This window comes from Etheostoma spectabile, chromosome 18 (genome assembly GCF_008692095.1).
Source record: "Etheostoma spectabile isolate EspeVRDwgs_2016 chromosome 18, UIUC_Espe_1.0, whole genome shotgun sequence".
Lineage (NCBI taxonomy): Eukaryota > Metazoa > Chordata > Actinopteri > Perciformes > Percidae > Etheostoma > Etheostoma spectabile.
The window spans coordinates 17,862,703-17,882,429 of record NC_045750.1 but is presented as its reverse complement, the minus strand read 5'-3'; the positions used below and the strand labels follow the sequence as shown (position 1 = coordinate 17,882,429).

The 19,727-nt window shown below is 39.8% G+C and overlaps 1 protein-coding gene and 1 long non-coding RNA gene across 5 annotated transcripts in view; one reads left to right on the top strand and one right to left on the bottom strand.

The window, feature by feature from the left end:
• Window positions 1–1,191: 1,191 nt before the first annotated feature.
• LOC116705987 (uncharacterized) overlaps window positions 1,192–19,727 on the bottom strand; it is a 25,600-nt gene continuing 7,064 nt past the window's right edge. The window contains exon 3 of the long non-coding RNA XR_004336112.1: window positions 1,192–1,325. This is a non-coding gene — a long non-coding RNA (uncharacterized LOC116705987). The remainder of the gene's footprint in view (window positions 1,326–19,727) is intronic.
• The window catches only part of tube1 (tubulin, epsilon 1), a 30,682-nt gene continuing 19,766 nt past the window's right edge, over window positions 8,812–19,727 (top strand). For 2 of the 4 annotated variants that reach the window (XR_004336092.1, XM_032542455.1), the window contains exons 1-9: window positions 8,812–9,021; window positions 9,229–9,302; window positions 10,424–10,476; window positions 10,575–10,632; window positions 10,875–10,990; window positions 12,863–12,984; window positions 13,831–14,018; window positions 14,889–15,061; window positions 18,735–18,875. Coding sequence is in view for 3 of the 4 variants with exons in the window: in XM_032542455.1 (XP_032398346.1) it covers window positions 8,997–9,021; window positions 9,229–9,302; window positions 10,424–10,476; window positions 10,575–10,632; window positions 10,875–10,990; window positions 12,863–12,984; window positions 13,831–14,018; window positions 14,889–15,061; window positions 18,735–18,875 (950 nt within the window). In the remaining variant the exon portion in view is untranslated. The remainder of the gene's footprint in view (window positions 9,022–9,228; window positions 9,303–10,423; window positions 10,477–10,574; window positions 10,633–10,874; window positions 10,991–12,862; window positions 12,985–13,830; window positions 14,019–14,888; window positions 15,062–18,734; window positions 18,876–19,727) is intronic. The other 2 variants (XM_032542454.1, XM_032542453.1) reach the window with 1 other exon arrangement.

Sequence of the window (19,727 nt, the reverse complement as noted above, 5' to 3'; positions counted from 1 at the left end):
TGAGCAGGTGGCACCTTGTACGGCAACCTCAGCCACAGTGTGTGAATGTGTGTGAATGGTTCCTGTACTATGGAAAAGGGCTTTGAGTAGTCGTTAAGACTAGCAAAGCGTTATATAAAATACAGCATGTTTACATTTACAGAACATTTACCGCGTTGCATTGTGGGATACTTTTTCTAGCATAGTGTCCAGTATTGCATACTGTAATATTTTACCAGAAATAGTATGCATTTTTTCTACTATTGTCTTCATACTAAGGTTTTACATTCTAAAAACTCTCACATACCGTTTTAGCTACTAAATAGCATGTAAGTATTGAAATCATGGACGCAGCCATGGCAACGTTGGTAGCTTAATCTCAGAGAACAAGATGTCATGACCCAAGCTAAACATTACCATCAGTGCCTGTGTTGCCGAAGGTCTCTAAACCAAAACGTAGCAATGTAAATGTAGCCTAAAACTCATTGTGTTCAACATAATCGTCACTGTTTTTTTTCTCTTTGCCAATTGGTTGTCCTTGTTCCTTTCTTTTACTGTTATTTGTCATTTCTTGTTTATTGTTTCACATGTACTGTAAATGTCAAGAATACGACCAAAACGTCCACATTTAAAAATCACCAGAAAAGATTTATAAGAGACAGTGACCAGACTCCAGGTTCAGAACCATCCTCAGGGACCTGAAGTGTTTCCAGCAGTTAGGCTTTTTACAGTGCATAATATGAAAAATGCTTTTATGTTCCACCATCCCAATAGTATAATCATGATTACAAGCTCATGTTCAAAACTTCCTTTTGTACTTTTTGTTTTAATTTACGTAAATTAAACATATTTTACATCCCTGTCAGTCTTCATTTTGTTGTTTATTTTATAGATTACTGATAAAGCCTTTTCATTTTTGACTTCCGCTGACAAAGGAAGTTACCTGTGGTGTTGTTACATCACTGAAAGGTAAAAAGAGCTTATTGCCTGCTTGAAAAATATGTTGACCTGTAAGCTTATTATACAGGGGTTACATTCCCATCCCCCCCACAATTAATTAAAAAGTTTTTTTTGCTTGTCAATGTTTTAGCTTTTTTTTCAGGGATTTTTCAGGGTTTTTTTGCACAATTCTTTGCCTTTTATGAAGGTTTTATGGACAATTTATTAATATTTTTGATCATTTTTTTAGGCCTTTATTGACATGGACAGCAGAAGATATGAAAGGGGGGAGAGAGAGAGGGAATAACATGCAGCAAAGGGCCGCAGGTCGGAGTCAAACCCGGGCCTGTTGCGTTGAGGAGTTAACCTCTATATACTGGCGCCTGCTCTACCAACTGAGCATTGCACTTTTTCCGACATTTGTAGCCATTTGATGTCTTTTTTTCCAGTTTTTTTTCCCAATGTTTTGGTTAATTTTTTTAAATAATTGCATACATATCCCGGGACCTCCCTGGATAGTTGTGTTGAGCAATGTTGAACCCAAAGTTACGCCCTTGGGTTGACCCGCCATCATCCATATCTATCATAGAGAACTATTGGTGACCTGAACGGAAGTGGACGCTGGCGCGTTTTGCAGCCGCTGCTCTCCGCTCCCCGCTGCCGTTCATTGGGCTTCCAAGTTTACACTTGGTTTATCCTTCTCTGGACTGTCCTTTCAATTCTTCATCAACCTGGGGCAGGCCTGACCCAGTTTCAGCGCTGATCTCCCCTGCTCCGCGGCTTCTGTCTGTGCCTCCCCCGCTAGATCTTCAGCTACACCCTGAGATCGCGCTCCTTCCCCGCCAGAGATACATCCACCGCGGATCTCACCGGAATTTCCACCTTGACGACTCCAATCCAATAACATCATTCTGGTCCACTTCTCAGCCGTTCCCGCCGATGCTCTTCCGGGCCGCTGACCACGGTTCGCTTGCTAACCTGGCTAGGGTAGCAAGCCCCGCCCCGGTTTCAACACCTTGCTGTCAACTTGGTCTCCTGAATGTCCGCTCTCTCACAACAAGGGTCCTCATCCAGGATCTTCTCACTGACCGTAAGCGGATTCCTCTGTCTCACGGAGAGGCAACAACTCAGCGACTTCTCTCAGCTCAACGCTCCACTCACCTGGGTTGTGTATCATTCTCATCCTCGTGGCTCTGGCCGCGGGGAGGTCTCGCGCTGCTCTATCGCGAGAAGTGGAAGATGTTGCCAGTTTCCACTCCAGTTTGCTCTATGGAATGCTTGTTTTTAAATTGCCTGGTCCTACTCCCACAGTTATTGCACAGTCTACCGCCCCCCAAAACCACACAGCGACTTTTTAAACGAATTTCCATACTACTTACCCACCCTCTTACTCTCTCTCCTAATGTCATTCTCTTGGGGATTTAATATTCACATTGACAATATAAATCTCCCACTCACCAAAGACTTTACCTCCTGTCTTGACAGTTCTGGATTCCATCAGTATGTTGACTTCCCCACACACTAAAAGGACATTCACTGGATTTAATCGCTGCTCTGGCTTAATCCCCTCCAACTGTTCTGCAGATGATGTTCACAATTTCGGATCATTTTCTTTTGTCCTTCAATATCTCTTTGTCTCTCTCTGTAACACAGCCAGTCCGCCAGATCTTTTTCGTAATATCAAAAACATAAATACAGACATTCTATTCCCACATTGACAATTTCCTATTCTGATTTTTCTCTCCAGACCACCTTGTCACCCATTTAATTCTGGACTTTGCAATATTCTCAACTTCCTTGCCCCTCTCAAAACCGATCTGTGTCCTTTTCCGCTCTGCCCCTTGGTTTTCACCTGAGCTCCGCCTCATGAAAGCCAAGGGTCGCCAACTTGAACGCCTCTATAAAAAAACTGGTCTCTCCATTCACAAAGAAATGTTTAAATCTCATCTTCTTCATTACTCAAACTCAATAGCCGTAACTAAATCAAACTTCTATTCTGACCTCATCTGCTCCAACGAAGGAAACTCCAGGTCTCTCTTTTCAATAATCCATAAGACCTTTAATCCCCCTGATTCTCTGCCTTCTCACATGTACTCAGTTGAAACTTGTAATTCACTGGTTGTCTTTTTTAATGAAAAAATCAACTCCATTCACCAGCAATTACATTTGACCCCCTTGCCTTCCCCTCCACCTTTGCTCCTCCCCAATAGCCAGTCATTTTGTTGCTTTCTACTGCCCACCCCCTCCGAAATTTCTGATCTCATTCGTAAATCCAAGTCCTCAACCTGTTCTCTTGACCCCCTCCCCACAGCTCTGGTCAAAACCTGTCTCACTTCCCTCATCTCCTTCATAACACCATTATTCATTCTTCTCTCTCTTGGTATTGTCCCCCACTTTTCAAAACAGCATCCGTCTCACCGATTCTGAAAAAACCTGGCTCAGACCCAACCAACTATAATAATCTTCGTCCTATCTCAAATCTTCCCTTTATTTCTAAAATTCTTGAAAAAATGTGTCTGTTCAACTCATGCTTTTCTTACCCTTAACTGTCTTTATGAACCTTTCCAGTCTGGTTTTCGCCCTCCCATAGTACTGAAACTGCCTTATAAAAATCACCAAGATCTCTCACAGCTGCTGATTCCGGACTCATCTCCATCCTCATCCTCCTCGATCTCAGTGCGGCTTTGATACCATTTCTCACTCCATTCTCCTCAATAGACTTTCTTCCTGGCATCTTCACACCCCTCTTGACTGGTTCCGCTCATATCTCTCCGACCGCACTCAGTTTATTCAACTCAAATCTTTCACATCCCACCCTTCCCTGTTACTACTGGCGTCCCTCAAGGTTCAGTTCTTGGCCCCTCCTTTTCATCACCTACCTACTTCCCCTTGGCAATATCTTCCGCAAATTCAACATTCATTTTCATTGTTACGAGATGACACCCAGCTCTACTTATCCAGCAAACCCACCTCCTCGCTCCCCCCCTTGTCCCTTACTAACGCTTACTTGAAATAAAAGATGGTTCACCTCAAATTCCTTAAACTAAACAGTGATAAAACCGAACTCTCCTCGTAGCCACCAAGTCCACCTATCCAAAATCAATAGTTTCTCCTACCAATCGACAACTCCTTGGTTCCCCTTCCCCTCAGGTCAAGAGTCTGGGCGTATCCTCGATTCCTCACTCTCTTTCAGTCACACATAATAATATCTGCCGGTTGCATACTTCCACCTACGCAACATAAACCACCTCCGTCCGTCCCTTACCACTCACACTGCCTCCATCCTTATCCACAGCCTCGTCACCTCCCGCCTTGATACTGTAACTCTCTCCTTTTGGCTTCCTCAAAAATCCCTCATAAACTTCAACTTCTTCAGAACTCAGCAGCTCGTGTCATCACCGAAAACCCTCATTTCATATATAACCCCGGTTCTTCAGCAGTCCATTGGCTCCCGGTTCAATTCAGAATACAATTTAAAATCTTCTCCATACTTCAAAGCCATCCTAACCTTGCCCCTCCATATCTATCAGAACTCTACACATCGCCGTCCCCCCCCTCAGATCTTCCTCTCTAGCCACCTCACTGTCCCCCATGCTCGACTCATCACCGTGGGGACCAGAGCCTTAGCCCTCTGCTCCCCAGCTCTGGAACTCACTCCCCACCCGACCTCCGCAACATCAACTCTCTCCCTGTTCAAAACTAGACTAAAACCCATCTGTTCCAGCTCGCTATCTGTAAATACACTGTTCTGTTTTTTTTTTTTTGTTTGTTGTTTGTTTGTTTTGTTTTTGTTTTATTGTTTTGTTATTACTACTTACACTTTTATGTTCCCTGTATCTGTCTCTTATTCTCTGTAAAGCGTCCTGGAGTGTTAGAAAGGCGCTGTTAAATAAAATGTATTATTATTATTATTATTATTGTCTATAATCTTACAGGACTACTTGGAAATGACTTATTCTACTAGTTTATTTTATTCCTGTTAGGCTACACAAAGAAATGGTCGTCTGATTCAATTTTTATTTATACTATCCAATCACAAGAGTTATCTCAAGACGCTTTACAGATACAGAAGGTCTAGACCACACTCTATCATTTACAAAGACACCAACGATTCCAATAATTCCCCTAAAAGCAAGCATTTAGTGCAACATTGGCGAGGAGAAGATTCCTTTAAGGGAGAAACCTCGGACAGACCCAGATTCTTGGAAGGTGGTGGGTGCCGGTGCCAGTTGGGGGTGTGATGAACATTGGCAATTATAGTCACAATAAAGATATAATGGAACTATGACTAGAAATAGTTGATGACGTAGCAGGGCACTGCAGGGCGCAGAGCAGGACCACGGCGGCAGCTGCAACCATGATTTAGGTGCCGCACTAATACAAGGAAAACTGCAGTGGGAGAAAACAAGGACTCCGGGGAATAAGCTCCCCAGAGCTTAGTTAGTAACAAGCATTTCTGGGGCATGAGTCCATATTATTCATATAGAGCTAGCCTATGTTATTTCACAGCACTGTTCATTGACTTGTCTTTGCCAAACCTAATAACCTTATCCAACTGTTTTCTCTACATGACTACTTAACTGCCACCAAGGACTTACTTTCCTCCACCTAAACCTGGACTAAACAAAAGATTCTTTTATTTGGACCTGGTAACTTTGTCACCGCTGTTGATCAATCTATCTGCCCGTTTCAATCAAAAAGCAACCCCACTGCTAAGAATCTTGGTATCATCTTTGATCAATACATGTCCATGTCCATGATCATCACTAAGCTTATCCAGTCTAGTCTTCAGTTACGAAGCCTTGAAAAATATCCAATGTAAGTTGTCCCCTTCATGTCTGGAACTATTAATTCATACATTCATTTTCTCTCACCTTAATAATTGTTACTGCCTCTACTCATGCCTCAGTCAAGCTGCTCTGCGACGTCTACAACTTGTACAAAATGTTTCTGCCAGACAAGTTGTCACATATCACGCCAATCCTAGAGTCCCTTCATTGGCTTCCAGTAAAATTCTGAATACAGTAAAGTGTTTTCCCTAGCTTTGTGGAATACTTGGGGGAGTTAAGGCATCCTTACTGAGTAAAAATATTTAAAAAAAATATTACCCTTTTCAATAAAAAATAATTTGTGTGTAGTCGTGTGTGTCTCTTTCTGTTTTCTTTGTGGTTTATGGGTTTTTGTGGTCACTTGGTGTCTCTTTTTGGTAGTTTTGTCTCGCTTTTTTTACATAATTTTGGACCGTAATTATTACCATATCTGTTTATAAAAAGTTGAAAGGCTAGAGCAGATAAATAACACTCAAAAGATTAAAGACAGAACTTGCTGAAGAAGTTCAACTAAATCATTAGGTCTGAGAAAAGTCTTTAAGTTGCATACCTCACTGACCTCCTCTCCCCCAACCAACCCATTCACTCAAGTCCAACCTCTGCAGTTTTGGGGGACAGAACCGTCTCCAGGGCAGGTCCCTGGCTCTGGAACTCCCTCCCCCAAGAGATCCGGACTTCTGCGTCCCTCATCATCTTCCAGTCCCGCCTTAAAACCCATCTCCTCACCTCTGCCCAGCTGTAGCCCCACGCCCCCCTCGCTCTCCATCTGTGCCTGAATCTCTTTTTTTTTTCTTCTTTTTTTTCCCTTTTTGTTTTCAATTCAATTCAAACTTGCTTTTAGGCAGAAACCTCGGTCAGACCCAGGTCTTGGTAGGCGGTGTCTGACGGGCCGGTTGGGGTTAGAATGAAGAGTGGCAATAACAAAAATAGAAAAAATTAGTAGTTGTGCAGTTTTTGTGGTGTTCATGGCATAGCAGGACGCTGTGCAGCATTACAAGGCACAGCAGGACGTAGCAGGACGTAGCAGGACGTAGCAGGGCACCGCAGTGTAGCAGTTGAACATGGCATCACAGAACGTGTAGCGGAACCATGGCAATAGCTGCTACCCTGATTTCGGAGCCTCTCTGATCCAAGGGAACATGCTGGGGAAAAAAGAACATAAGGACTCCGGGGAATGACTCCCCAGAAATAGGTTAGTAACAAGCATTTCTGGGACATGGATGCACATAAATGAAAAGATGGAGAGATAGAGGAGAGAGGAGCTCAGTGTATCAAAATAAGTCCCAGCTGTCTAAAACTATTACAACAAAACAAGAGACGAGGTAAAGAGAGCTCCAGCCCGGCCGGCTAGAACTCTCCCCAACCGGATCGGGCTGTATGCCAAGTCTCCCTTTGGTTCTATTATATTCTTGATTAGATAGAAATCTGAAAACTATGGGACTAGCTACTATCCCTAACAAATTCGATTCTATGCCTAACTAGTGTATCAAAATAAGTCCAAGCTGTCTAAAACTATTACAACAAAACCAAGAGAGACGAGGTAAAGAGAGCTCCCAGCCCGGCCGGGCCAGAACTCTCCCCAACCGGATCGGGCGTATGCCAAGTCTCCCTTTAGTTATTTATATGATAGATAAATCTTAAAACAATGGACTAACTACTACTCCCTAACAATATTCGATTCTATGCCCTAACTATAAGCTTTATCAAAAAGGAAAGTCTTTTCCTTTGTTTTTGTCTTCTATCTTGCCCTGTAAAGCGACTTTGAATCCATGAAAAGCGCTATATGAATTCAATTCATCCTTATTATTATTATTATTATTTGGCTTAGGTGCGGCACCTAACCCTTATAATGGCAGGGATAACCCTGCAGTATGAGAATCTGTTGAGTACCATGGGTCAGGCTAATGTATATAGGTGAATCTTAATACATTAGCCTTTGTGTAAAGAGCTGCATCTCCTTTATGATGTATTTTAAATTGAATTTGTATTTTGTAACTCATGTTTATTCTTATTTATTTTTTCATATGTAGGCTATTGCGCATATGTGTGTGTAAAGGGTTAGTTTTTTTTAAAAGGCTGTATAAATGAAGTGTTACTTGCTTAGCCTACTTTCTTACTTGACAATTAGTTATTATTTCTGTTATAAAATGTATGCTCATTATATATATATTTTTTTCTGTCTTTTGTTAGACTGCAAATTGAAATAAATATGAATAAACACTGCCCTCTACTGTGTATGAAGGGGATTCCCCAACCATTTAGAGAAGGAAATCCACATCCTGTTAACGTAAAACAAACAGCCGAGATGTTAAAAAACGTAGATTATGATAATTTAAAGCATCTCTTCTGTCACAATTTATTAAATTAATAGCAGGCACACAACATATTAGGTTCATTCATTTACAGTTTGGCATGTTGTAAGTAACCATCCTGATACCGTCGAAGATAGAGTGGTGTTTCTTCTCATTCTACAGGCTACATTTGACTGATTTTACAAAACTATTTCTTACAGAAGACGCTTTCTGTATTAAACTAATTACCAGTCTCATATTTATTTGGAGAGATGATGCGGAAGCCATAGATACATATGTGGAAGCTGCTTTTTTTTTTTCTTTTACTTTATTATTTAAATGAAGATACAATAACACAATGAATACAGTAAATATAAAGCCTACCAATACACATGAACAAAAAGGTGTGTATACAATTTACAATGAAGAGGTTTTAAGACACTGTAGATGTTTAGAGTCCGGACCGATTTCTCATTTGTAAGTCCTTTTATGTCTTTAATATAAAATGTCATGTCATTTTTAAAATCTGTGAATATTCGGTTTTCTGTCAGACTATTTGAGAAAATGGATTTAACATTTTCCAAATAGAATTAAAAGATTCTAAATAAAAACATGGCATGTACAGCTACAAAAGTATACAATACAAACAGGTCAAGTACGCCAGGGAAAATTCAAAAAATAAAATAATAATAAAAAGAAAGAAAACAACTCAATTTACATAAAGCATTTGAAAAGTTCCCAACACCAATCCAAAACAATATGCGGAAGCTACGTTACGTGTATGTGCGTGTACGTCGTTTCCATGGCAATACGTCATTAGCACTCGACCAAACACAGTGCAGGCGCGAGGCGAAAAAGCGTTCAAAACTATTTAGAAAAAGTAGTTTCAATGGAGAGTTATGGACACATGTTAATATTACGTATTACGTAATTCCGCGTTATTGCTGCTGCTGCCGCCATGACACAGTCAGTTGTTGTCCAGGGTGAGTTAAAACTCCACCACATCTCATTAAATAGACGTAGCTAACGTTAGCTTAGCTGTCATAAGCTGTGTTGGTAGCATAGACTGGATACAGTCTATGGTTGGTAGGTAGGCATTGTAGGTAACATGAGGGTTCACTCGTGGAAACATTTCCCTAGCCTATGTTGTCACTGTAACTAACGTTACACTTTGAATTCGTGTTCTTCAGTTGGTCAGTGTGGGAACCAGGTTGGCTGCAGGTTTTGGGATCTTGCTTTGCGAGAACATGCCCACGTCAATAAAGTAAGTGCTCTCACATAGGACACACACACACACACACACACACACCTACCTACCTACCTACGGACAGTCACGCTATGATGTACTTTTTTAGGTATGTAATAGGATTTTTAATGGAATGGCGCATACATAAATTAGTTTAATTACTTACACCTGTGCTTTTTTGATAATTGTAAGAGAAATTGTGTACACGCTAGTTGTATCATATGATTATATTCATGCCATCCACATCCTCAACTGTTACATATATTCACTCCCACACAGTCCATCCCTATAGGGGGTTAAACATTGAATTAGTACTGGGACCACTATATATATAATATACTGTATTATAAGATATTCAATATATTAACATAGTTTTTGTAAGTCTCAGTTTTCAATCACTACTTTTTTTGACGTAGTATACATTAACTATTCCTCATATTCCTAATCATATTACAATTATAAGAAGAATTTCTGAGACATCATTTGCTGTGTATTTCTTACTTTGTGGATAGTCGACTGAAACGAGTCAGTTAGTCAGTTAAAAAACAATTACAGATGTATCAATAATGACAAGAAGGGTTAGTTGCAGTCCTAGTTTAAGTCTTACTTAAACTATGGCAAATGTAAAATGTTATTTATTAATAATTGTATAAAAGACTAATGGGATACACACACACACACACACACACACACACAAAGGGGCTTACAGAACTGAAGGTCATTAAAAATGATCTTCAGTTTAATTACCCACTAACGAAGAGGAAATTGCGTCAAATCCAATTCCTGTTAACACAATCAGTTTGATTTAACATTGATTTAATAGTTCCAGTTTATTACAACTTGGGCCTTTTTAATGTTTTTTTTTTAAACATGTTTTCAGCCTTTGTTCCTATCAGTGTTGATACTATTGTACTCATTAAAATTGTTGCTGAGAACTGCAAACACAACTACATTGCTAGAACAACGTCTGATGGACAGGAATGATGGCCATTACTAGAAACCTACATTGTGATAAACCGGAATTATCCTAAGGGAAGCCCACTGTTGTTGTGCTCTAACACATCTAAGAACAGACATGTTAATCACCTACCAGGACATGTTAGGGCGTCTCTAATAGCCTGTGTTTTTCTCCTATTCAGAAGGGATTATATGATGAGGCCCTCAGTAGCTTTTTCCGAAATGTGGACTCAAGGTAATCACACCTGCTTTCAGCCAGTTACTGCTCCATGGGTTGAGACATGTGCCTCCATACAGACGCCTGAGTGTAGTTCTGTTATATTTTGTTTCCAGGGAAAGTGATGGGGCAGCCCACGTTGTTGGCGGGAGAATCCAACATCTGAAGGCCAGGGTAAGTTCTGCTCATTACTAGAAATCAATCTGCTTGAGAGAACATTCTCTATCTTCTGATCTTCACGGGGGTTACAGCTGATTTTAGGGGGTATTCTGCATTTCAGGTTTGGAATTCATTGATTAAAGTTACCAAGAGGAGTTATGAAATTATGGCACGGGGCCAAAGGCATATGTGCTCAGTGTAATATAACATTGGAAGATATGTGCTGACCTTATACTCACACACATTTGAATCCACAGGCAGTGCTGGTGGACATGGAGGAGGGTGTGGTCAATGAGATCCTGCAGGGCCCATTGAGAGAAATGTTTGACAGCACTCAGCTCCTCACTGACGTGTCAGGTTCAGGCAACAACTGGTGAGAGACACACTAGACACGGGACACAAGCGCACATGGCTGGTAGCAAAAAAACAAGTGCCATTACATTGCAGTTGTGATGGAGTGGTGTTCAAGGATTCAAGGATTCATTTTCTGTAAGTGTCACAAAGTTGACTTTATATCCCCAACCACACACACGCACACTCACACTTATTTAATTTCTGTTATAAAATGCATGCTTATTCTATTAGTTTTTTCTGTACAGCAGCAAATGTACACTCTTTTAGTAGACAGTAAAAAAACAGAAGATTAGATTTAAAACGGTTTGTTCTTGGGGATACGTCCTATAAAATGTAACAAAAAAAGGGACTACAGTCTTTACCCTGACAGTAGGCAGGGAACGTACCAGCCGACTCTTCCTGGTCTTGCAGTGCTGGTGCGCCGATCTGTCCAGACGTCCTCAGCGCTCAGGCAAGCATAGAAAATACAACAACCCAAAAAAAAACACCACACTCAAGGCTGTTTTCAAAAAAATAAAAAAAAAATAAAAAAAACACTAGCTGCCAAGCTACACTTTGTTTCTTGAGTTCTAAATAATATGTGTGTCCTGGGCTAGAAGATTAAAAGCTACTGTCTCATACCGCCACCACATTTCAAATTCATAGCAATATAACAAAAAGTGATGGGTACCTAGGTAGGTCAGTTTGTAGAGCGGGCGCCCATATGTAGAGGTTTACTCCTCGATGCAGTGGGCCCCGGTTCAACTCCAACCTGCGGCCCTTTGCTGCATGTCATCCCCCTCTCTCTCCCCTTTCATGTCATCAGCTGTCCTATACAAATAAAGGCCAAAAATGCCCAAGAAATATCTAAAAAAGAAGAGGTAATTAGTAGTTTAGTAGTCTCAACATTGGACGTTTTTTTCCACTATCTATGTTGGAGCTGCGATGATCACAGCATATTGATTTCCTCTCCAAGAAAGGCCTTGTTCAGCTTCTTATTCTGAAGTGCACAGCTAACCGACTAAATTCTTACAGTAACTGGTTGTATATTCTGTCACAACAAATGTCACAAATGTGTCTAACATTTAGACACATTTATTTTTTCTGTGGTTCCACAAGCCTAGTTTGTAAGTGTGAGCCCTAACAAACTGATATTAAATTTGAGAAGGAATTCTTTGTTTTCTAATAATGAAGCACCTTTAAAATGTATTTTACAAAATATCTTTGTAAATATTCGGAAAATCCTACAAATACCACACCAACTAAACGAGTTTGAAAAAGCAATGTTTTCAGTCTCCACTATGTCTTTCTCTCTGAGACAAACAGTCACGCAGCTTGTTGTCGCTCAAGAGTTTCTAACTTCACATTCTATCGTTTCTACCACTTGTACAGTTTGCAAAATTTACATATTTTTGCAGTATCTGGTTTATACATAATACGTATCACCATACACGTATGAGCTTAACAGAAACCTGCACCTTAGTCTCATTTTTAATCATGATTACGATTTCAGCTCCTAACGCTCACAAAAACAGTAATTACAAATAGAAAAACAAATATTTTGCACTTTCCATTTAGCAATTAAACTCTTATTTTATCTTGTGTTCATAATAAAAAAATAAATATATTCAAATGGCGAGAGGGAAATTTCCCAGTTCAGGGTGTTTTCATTGTTTATTTGTTCAACTGTCTCTCTGTTTTTTAAATCCAGTAATTGCATTGTCTTTCCAAAAGTCAATGAGTAAAATTAAATAATTGTGATTTCAATATGGACGAAAATAATTGTGCTTATGAAATGTTTTCCATAATCGAGTAGCCCTGCCTGCATCCCATTCTTTGCACACAAAAAGACCAAACCCAAAGACATTGTTTAACAACTTTTCCCGTCATTAATGTGCCTCTTCTTCTCCAGGGCAGTTGGACACATGACGTACGGCTCAGCCTACAGGGAGCAGATAGTAGACAAGCTGCGGAAGGCAGCAGAACACTGTGACTGTCTGCAGTGCTTCTTTCTCATCCACTCTATGGGAGGAGGTAAGGCGTGAAGAAACCGTTCCCTGTCACGGAAATAGTGCACTACTGTACAGAGTGTGTTTTCCATTTTGAAGTGGTGTTCAAATTCTCCCTGGATAATTGTATTCACTATATAGTCCCCTATTAAAAGTGAACACAATGCACAGGTAATTTGAGTGTACACGGTTAGTTTCAGGGACGTAGTATGAGTATTTTTGTTTTCGGTTTGTTTACATGATCCGGTTCTTCCGTCACAAAAATAACCATCACATCTCCTGATGCAACAGTGTTTTCAGTTAGGATCCGGAATCTCGTTTGGTCATTCCCGATATAGTTTACTATTTAATAAAAACTATAAAGGAAATAGTGAGGGAGGGAATGAAGGAACAGTGTTAAACACAGCTTTTCACTCCGTGGAAGCATTGGTGCAAGACATGTACAGAATGGAGTGTGTGGATGCTTTTCCTATCATTCTGCATTAAATCAGTTCATCTTAGCTATAACAAGCCTTCATTTTGAAATGAGTGATCTTTAGATGTTGCTGCTCAACGTATTAGTGGTTCGAGACTCTTTTTTAATTTATTTTATTTATGTATTTCGCGAGTGAGTATGTCCAAGCATTTGGACTAACACGTTTTCTTTATAGCATGGATATGTCTCAGTTTTATGAATGCCTAATTAATAATGCCTAATTAATAATTATTAGGTACATGCCCAAGAAATGTGGTTTGTCCAGAGGAAATTGAGATGGGAAAACCAGGTCATTACGATGTTCTACACTAATTACAGACACCAGCTTTCTGGTTTACATGACATTGAAGAAATCTAGTTACCGCAGAAAGTAAATGCATCAATTCTGCATTTAAGGTACGGGCTCTGGCCTGGGGACCAAAGTGCTGAGCCTGCTGGAGGAGGAGTTTCCTGAGGTGTGTCGAATTGTCACCTCCATCTATCCGTCTGCGGAGGATGATGTCATAACGTCTCCCTACAACAGCGTCCTGGCCATGAGGGAGCTCACAGAGCACGCCGACTGTGTCCTGCCTGTTGAAAACCAAGTTTGTACATTTGTAAATTTTCATTTTTACACTCTGTCTGCAAAAATCTCTGCCGTATGTACAAATTGAACTCAATAATATTAGAGCACCACAATATGAGGAAAATATGGCACATGTGACAATGTTGCTGAATATTGCCATGACAATATTTCTTAATATAAATAAATAAATTAACAGATTTTAAAGCAGGGTTTGAATGGGGTCAAAATGTTATGCCTTAAAAAGTTACATTTGCTGAAGTTTTGTGTTCTATGTCTTTAATACTTTTAAACAGGTCTTAATTTTATAATTTTATTATTAATTCTGTTGTAGTTCTTTCTGTCGTTAGTCCAATTATAATTTGCTGTATTACGACTGAAATGAGACCAACATGCTACTTATTTTGCAGCCAGTCTAGACACCAGTCCTGTAACACCAATAAGGAAATTGGGGAATTGTTTCAGACGATGTTTCCGCACTCTGACATCTGACTTTGTTTTTGATGTTGTGATATGGGTCTTAAATTTCATACATAATCGTCTTAAAAAGTGTTAAATTTGACTTGCTGAAACCTGCAGAATCACTTTAAAGTGTACTTAATTCTGCTTTTCTGCTGCTTTCAATAGTCTGCTAAAATCCAACAAATTGCTTGTTGAATTTAAAACAAATGAGAGGAAATTGTTTCCAACATTCTTTTAATTGAACAAATTGAACATTTCCTGAACATAAAAGGCAGCACTAAAAATGCAGTTTTTTCGCAGTCTTTTGCCATGTCTTTATCACGCCAGTTAATATTGCAATGACGATTAAAATAAATAAATAAAGAAAACAGCATGTTGCGCAGCCCTAGTCAATATTAACGAGTATTTGTTCTCACTTCTCCTCCCCCAGTCGTTGGCCGACATTGTGGACAAGATTAAACACATGTCTCACAGTGGAAAGCCAGGGTCGGCGATCAGGAGAGACAGCACCCTCATCTCTGGGCAGGGCGGGCTCAGTGGGCCCGAGAAGCCCTTTGATGCTATGAATAATATTGTGGCTAACCTGTTTCTCAATATTACCAGGTATAGTATTTCTGTTTGCTCATATACAGAAGACCCCTGTCTGCATAGGGAGAGGGGCCTCTCTGTTTATTTCACCACTAGACATGTTTTTGCACTGTTTATTTGTGTGAAGTTTAGAAGTTAGAATTGATTCTTTTCCCTAAAATCAGGATAAATGTATACAGTATATGAAATATTTTCTGTTTATATGGTTCCGCTCACTGCAATTACATCATATCCTTTTCCAGCAAAACAGAGCAAAAGCAGAAAAGGCAGAAAACCCATGTCATGTTCTTCTTTACAAATAGTTTTTTAAACAGTAAGAATTAAGAGATGTCTGCTGATAGATTGTCTCTAGAAGTGTATTATTCGACACTATTCTATTAAAGGTCCCATGGCATGGAAATGGCACCTTTTTATGAGTTTTTTTTATCATTAATATGCATTCTCTGCATGCCTGTGGCCTCCCAGTAGCTAGAAATGGTGATAGGTGTAAACCGAGCCCTGGGTATCCTGCTCTGCCTTTGAGAAAATGAAAGCTTAGACGGGCCGATCTGGAATCTTGCCTCTTATGAGGTCATAGGGACAAGGCTACCTCTCCTTTCTCTGCTTTGCCCACCCAGAGAATTTGGCCCACTCGTGAGAGAGATACAAAATAATAACAAAGAAATTACAAGAAATAACAAAATTGCAATACTCAATACTATCAAATCACAATACTCCTAGAACCGCTATAAATGAAAATCGCATGAATGGAATCGGCACCCATGTATCGTGAAAGCATCGAATCGAGACAAAAGCATATCATCCCAGCCCTAGTTCCTAGTCTGATTTCTTCCATTCAAAGTTCAAGGTAAATACTCTGTTCATCTGGTTTATCTACAAGAGTTAATCACCTCTGTGTTGTCGGCAAACAGTCAGTGATCATCCTTCCAATCCACATTTTTTTGATGTCTAAAATATTAGCTTTTTTAGAAGAACACAAACCAAAAGCTCAGCCTCAAACGAACTGTACAATTTAATTGTTGAATACCTACTCCCGTTTTAAGCTATAGAGTTAAGAGAGAGTGAAACCTGGGCTAAGATCTGGTAACTGTGAAAGCCATAATGTAGGATTCACTGTTTTAAGTTCATCAAACACTCTGAACTCCCTTAACTCCTGTATCCTGTATGGAAGCATCTGTATGTGTTTGGTTTCCTCATTTATTCAAATTCTTTCTTTAATCGGGCACCCACCTTGAGTTTTCAGTCTGAAGTGAGTGAATTGCCTGAAGTTTTACCATATATGAAACTGTGTATTTTCCTGTAGTCATAAGCATGGCAACACGCAATCTGCTGACGGAAAATTCTGCAGAATTTTAGATTTTGCCCAGATTTAGATTTATTTTTTTAAATTAAACTCAGAATATTAACCAAAAGCAGAAAAACAGTCCGCTAAATTTAGCAGATTTTCATTTTTGGATTACCGTTTATCAGCAACTTCGCCAAAAAAACCTTTAACGGGGAAAAATGGGTGAAACCTCGGGAAGAGCAACAAAGGTGGGATGGTTCTCCCTGGATGGACAGACAGGAAATGGATGGTGTGTACAAAATAACCAACATTGTTTTTTAAGCAGAGAATAGACAATCAGGATGACAAAATGTGGACATATTTGAAAAAGATTAATCCCAGGACAATGTCAAGTAGAGAGAGAAGGTCCCAGGACAGCAATGGTCCAGCAGTCGGCAGGGCAAACAAGGGCTGTAACTACTAGTCTTTAAGGATAGAGTGAGGCTGAGAGCTGCCCGCCAGCCAAATAATAAAATAATAAGCAATTACCTGAAAGCAAAAGCAAAAAAATAAGTTTTGGGTTTGGATTTAAAGGCCTCAACAGAATCAGAATAATGTCCATTGGGAGGTTATTTCAAAGAAAAGGGGAAAGGGATCTGTGGCCTGCTGACTTATTTTTGAACTCTGGGACATGCATGGAGCCCTGTATTCTGAGAGCAGAAAATCCTGATTGGAGTATAAGATTTAAGGTAATAGGAAAGGGTGTGTCTCTTTACAGTTCTGTAAATCACCTAAAAGCAATTCGAAGTCTGGTCTGACCTGGGTAGAGCTGTTGATGTGGATAGGGCCGGGTACCGAATACCAGTACTTTTTAAGGCACCAACCGAATGGAAAAAATTCAGTACCTAAGGAGTCGATCTTTACAGCCACAGTGAGCCTATAAGCATGTAGCATGCTTCTACCAAGATCTAAGAGGCCTAGTATCGCGGATTGACTGTCTGACGTTACACGTCTTAGAGGCGCACAGGAAAAACTCTACGTTACACAGAGACGGCTCATATAGTAGGAGCTAAAAAATTAAATAAAAGAATGTCTGCCATAATGTAATTTTCTTTTGTTTTATGAAATTGGTATCGAAAAAAGTATCATTTAGGAACTGGTATCGAAGTCACGGTATTGGTACTGGTACTGGTATCGGAATTTTCTGAACGATACACAGCCCTAGTTGTGTAATTTCTAGTTTATTATATACTTATTGGCATACATTCTGCTCATTAGGTCATGTTTTGCCTTTTTTGGATTGAAGTAGATGGAGACAACAATATTTGAAAGACATGAGAGAACAGATTCCCACTAAGAGAGAGAATGTTGCAATTACCTTTTCTGACTATCTGACCAACCAGAATGCCAGTAGGCCTACTCAGACTATAGCCAAGTCCAGTTTAAAGGCTTTGGGGTGAAATTTCCAGCTCATGAACTCATGCTGTGTAAGTTGATGCAGTGGTACCCAGGTGTCATTCAGGTCCGTGTCCTATGTAACCTTGTAACCTTTCCAGGCAGAGGAAGGCTTTAACTTTGTGCCTCCATAGATAATGGGAGACGTAGCAGCTGAATGATAAGACCATACTGCTCAGCCTGCCAAGGCCATAGATAAAGCAAACACATAACACATTGTCTGTGCTGAGACATTTGTGGGGCCCGCAATATCTTTGTTTACCTTGAAGGTTGAGCTAAACCTAACGCTTCCAGCATGAGTTTAAATACACCGGATATTCAGAGAGTTGGGACAGCACAACGCGATAACACATGGCGGTTAAACTGTACTGCCTGCCTTAATTCTTTCCTCACTTGAGTGTTCATTAAATGCTTCTTTGTAATTCATCAAAATTCCCCAACCCTGTTTCAAATATGTGTGCTGTTCTTGAGTTTTTCCTTAACAGTTATTACCAATTGATTGAACTCTGTGTTGTTAAACAGGGAGGTTCTCATAATGAAAATGCCTTTTCTTGCTAAATCACTACACTATTTTTCCATACCTTTTAAATGTTGCTTATCAAGTCAACTTTATTGTCAATTCTGCAACAAGTGCCAGACATACAGAGCAATTGACAAAATGTTTATGTCCGACCCACGGTGCAAAAAGGACACGTACAACAATCCATATAAAACATAAGAAATATCTACAAATAAATATAAAAAAGATAAGAAATATATAAAATAAAAAGATAAGTAATATGTACAAGTAAGATAAAGAAAGCAAAGTAATATATACAAATAAAAAAGATAAGTAATCTGTACAATACAGTAATACATTCTAAACAGTGCAAATGTAAGGCAAATCCAAACAGTACAGAAAACTAAAGATCAAGATATTGAAATGTGCAGGAAGAGTTGGAACTCACCTTAAGTTTCCTTTTGTTTCAGCTCAGCTCGTTTTGAGGGATCTCTCAACATGGATCTGAACGAGATTGCAATGAACCTGGTCCCCTTCCCCCGACTACACTACCTGGTGCCCAGCCTCACCCCCCTCTACACGCTGGCAGATGTCAGTGTCCCCACCAGAAGGTCTGCTCGGTGGCTCTCATTTTTTTTACCTCTCAGTTGTTTTGAACGCTTGGTATTAGGCCCGGGACGATACGCTTTTGTCCCGATTCAATTCTTCCATGATACATGGGTCCAGATTGGATTTGTGTCACGATTTTCATTTATTGCGGTTCTAGAAGTATTGGTATTCGATAGTATTTATTACAAGGATGTTCTTTTCCTTCTTTAACAAAAACAAAAGTTGAATAAAACACTTCTAGAGACAGTATATCATGAGACATTTCTAAAAACTGATAGTTTCCTAAAAGAAAATGCACATCACGTGTCAGTCAGTCGGACATTTATTTACTTTGTAAAGCAGGACAAAAGATGGATTTTCTGCTTTTTCTGCTTTCGCTCTGTTAATGGTACCGTATAAACAGAACATATTCTGGTGAACCATTGGTTTAAAAAGATTTTAAAAACATAATGTTTCCAGGGAAAAGAACTGATTTGAAAAATAATCGCAAAAAAATAACATTGCATACGATTTGATTTTTTTAAACCCCTACTGTTTTTGTTTTTTTGTGATTAAATACTTTTTTTATTTTTTGACAAAACATACAACTCACCACATGAACACATCCCTGTCCTCCACATAGTGTTACTAGATAATGTGGTTAAAACTACTGTTTAGGCGTCCAGCAGGCATCCTCACCAGATGCCCGAACCATCTCAACTGGCTCCTTTTAACATGAAGGCTCTACTCCGAGCTCCTCTCGGATGACTGAGTTTCTCACCCTGTCTCTAAGGGAGACACCAGACACCCTCCTGAGGAAACCCGTTTCGGCCGCTTGTACCCTGGATCTCGTTCTTTCGGTCATGACCCAGCCT